The 3,277-nt window shown below is 42.5% G+C and overlaps 1 protein-coding gene across 1 annotated transcript; it reads right to left on the reverse strand.

Annotated features, from left to right (window-relative positions):
- Positions 1–228: 228 nt before the first annotated feature.
- Positions 229–3,179, reverse strand: LOC103132306 (matrix metalloproteinase-9-like; the record flags this gene model as incomplete). Its single annotated transcript, XM_016667308.1, has 8 exons — positions 2,965–3,179; positions 2,042–2,190; positions 1,806–1,934; positions 1,534–1,707; positions 1,254–1,427; positions 990–1,163; positions 488–643; positions 229–400 (listed from the first exon to the last, which is right to left on the reverse strand). Coding segments are annotated over exons 1-8 (1,343 nt in total), but the record flags the coding sequence as incomplete, so codon positions are not given.
- Between the last annotated feature and the right edge of the window lie 98 nt (positions 3,180–3,277).

Here is a 3,277-nt window from a genome sequence, read left to right on the forward strand (position 1 = left end):
CACTCCTTACCTGAAAAGAAGTATATTTTTGTGGTCTGAACATCCTCAAAGGCAGAGTCAATGACACCAGGTAGAGCTGGCCAACTCTGAGAAATGGAAAATGGTCCTGTTCGACCTCTGTCTGTCTTGCTTGATACCTTCCAGAAATACCTGTCAACCAGAAATGCAAGATTAGCACCTCGATAGGTTATGTTTCTAGAGCATAAGTAGAACTAGCTATTTGCTTACCCATCTTTGAAGAAATGCAGATGTTTCTGAATCACAGTGATGGTGTCAAACTTGAGCATCTTGCAGGGGTCTTTGGTGGGATCTACAATTGGTGACACTTTCACGACAGATGAACTAGTCGGATTAGGTATTACCGTGGCGTTGAGAGTAGGACCAGGGCCTGTTTTATTTCCTGCAAAATATGGGAATGTTCTTTAAGACAAAGTTTTCATGAGTTTGACGAGATTTATTGTGAAAGAGTACTGGGTTGTCAGCTCACCGTAGAGGAACTGAATGCCATCAATGTCGTCCTGATCCAGGGAGAAATCCTCCACATATCTGTACAAGGGGAACATGAGAGCGTTTCTAACGTTGGAGTGATTCAAACCCAGGCCGTGTCCGAACTCGTGGGCAGCCAACAGGAACAGGCTTTTACCTGGAAGATAGCCAGTTAGAAATTTCATAAATCTCATAAAATGATAAATGCAGAACAAATTCTTGCATTCGTGTCGCTCACCCAGGTCAGGACATAAACCCAATTTCTTGTCTCTATCATAGTTGTCAGTGGTGGCACACCACAATTTGCCGTCTGTCCTCCCCTCTCTAGTACATGAGTAGTATACCATTCCCCGAAATACAAAAGGAAAGTGGCAGGGATCTCCATCTGAGCTTGTCACATTTACGGTAGTATCTGGACAAAAAGAGACAAAATAACTGTGGTTATTCAAAGCAACAAACCACTGTGTTAGGACTTCCACACTTTTGTGTTTTCTGTTACCCACCACGGTTGGGACAGAAGCCAAATTTCTGGTCTCTATCATAGCTGTCAGTGGTGGCACACCACAATTTGCTGTCTGTCCTCCCCTCTCTAGTACATGAGTGGTATTCCTTGCCCCGCGACACAAAAGGAAAGTGGCAGGCATCTCCATCCGAGGTTCCTCCAATTACAGCAGTGTCTGGACAAAAAGACACAAAATAACTGTGGTTAAACAAAGCAACAAGCCACTGTGGCAGGACTTTCACACCTTGTGTTTTCTGTTACCCACCACGTTTGGGACAGATGCCATATTTCTTGTCTGTGTCATAGTTGCTAGTGGTGGCACACCAGCGTTTTCCGTCGTCGCGACCGTCGGTGGTGCAGCTCTTATACATCCTACCCTGGAAGATGAAGGGGTAGACACAGGGGGCTCCATTCGCGTTTCCGTCAAATGTGAACAAGACTGTGAGGATTACAGTTGAAAACGTCATTGGATGAGTTCTAGTTTTACTTTACAAGCTCATAAACATAATTTATAACTTCAGGCTTGTAATTTTTGTCATGCTTACGTTCAGTTGGGCAGAGGCCGTATTTCTTGTCTGTGTCGTAGTCGGCTGTGGTTGCACACCAGGGTATGCTGTTGTTTACGCCTTCAGTGATGCAGGTGGTGTACGATCTCCCACGGAAAGTGAAGGGGAAGTGACATATGGCACCTCCCGCATTGCCAGAGTAAGTCTTCACCACTGAGAAGACAGATTGGATTGTGTGTTAAAGGAAATCTGTCCAAAGAACACCAGAGGAAGGAGGAAGTAGAAGCACATGATTTCTGAGGTGTAGTTACCATTTCCTTTTCCCAGAGTCCAGTATTCATCATTGTCAAAGTGGGCGTCCACAATAAAGTTCATACCTGGAAGAAAGGTGTGAGCTAGAATGCCACCCTTACCATCAAAGGGAGATCCATCCCCGTGGTCTAAAGAGAACATGAAGCAGCTCATCAATGTTTGATTTTCAGAATTCAGCTTCTTAATTTGTTATAGTGCAAATGTTTGACTTAGAAATGTAAAAAAGACCACATACCACCTGTTTCAAAGGAGATCATGATGTCTGCATCACCTTGAAGAAGGCGGGTAAACGTCAGAGGAGTGACATCACTCCACACCTTGAGGGCTCTTGCAAAGACATCATCAGTCACAGTGCTTTCCATGTCAAGAGAATAGTTCAGGATCCTGAAGACACAGTGAACTCAAAATGACTATCAGATCTAGTCTGATGAAAATTTATCAACACTTTTAGTCCAGGTCGGTACCAAAATGCTGTTCGTCAATGTCCTTGGATGTCCAGTCAAGGGATCCAGGTCACGGCACCAAATTGTCGTGAAAAAAATTACCTAACACTATTCAGGTGAAATCACTCAATCAGGTTTATTCATATATTGTGCACAATACAGAGAGTTTGTGGGACAATCAATAATGAAGCAGTTCTGGATGGAAAGCTCTGCCAGGAAGAGTCAACACAAGTTTTATATCAAGGATAAGGAATTCAAAACAAATGGGTGAGACAGTCTGGTTCTCATGCAGCTGTGGGATACAACTTGCAACCTTGTACACGTAACCCATGTAACATGTAGTTATTTTGGTGAGAGTTCACAAGCATTCCATAACCTACCAAGGCAAAAACAAATGTGGTGAAATCACACAAGGCACAGGGAAGTATGTCAATTTTTATTTTTCTCTTGATTTGCATGTTTTCCAGCAATTTAAGTTATCATTATTTAAACTTCCCTTTGCATGCCATAACATTAACCAACGCCATCTGAACATCTATGATTTTTTCTTTGTATAAATGCTATTTAAAAAAAAATCTGAAACTCTGCCTTAAAAACCAATTTATTAACAAGCAAAAGTTTTTTTTTATATTACAAGGACATATTTGGTAGAATAAACAATCTCACTCTGTAATCATTAATGTAATGACACATAGTATTTCTTCCTTCCACTCACCTGTATGTAATATCGTTATGGTCCCATTTGTGTATCCCGCCAGCTACGAGGTAATTGGCCACATCAGGAACACCACAGCGAGGTCGCTTCATGGCATTCAGTGTCGGCTTGTCCAGTTTTCCAGTCTCCTTCAGACCCATCTGTCTCTGCATCATCTTCAGAGCCTTTGCTATGGACACCTTGGACTTGAAGTCACCGTGCTGCTCCGTCCTCATGTAACCAAACTTTTTCAGATAACTCTGTCAAACAAGACAAAACACACCAGAGCTCAGCCAAACACTCCCATTCTCAATTTGTGTAATGTCACACATTT

The sequence above is a fragment of the Poecilia formosa genome, unplaced genomic scaffold, assembly GCF_000485575.1.
Source record: "Poecilia formosa unplaced genomic scaffold, Poecilia_formosa-5.1.2 Scaffold989, whole genome shotgun sequence".
Lineage (NCBI taxonomy): Eukaryota > Metazoa > Chordata > Actinopteri > Cyprinodontiformes > Poeciliidae > Poecilia > Poecilia formosa.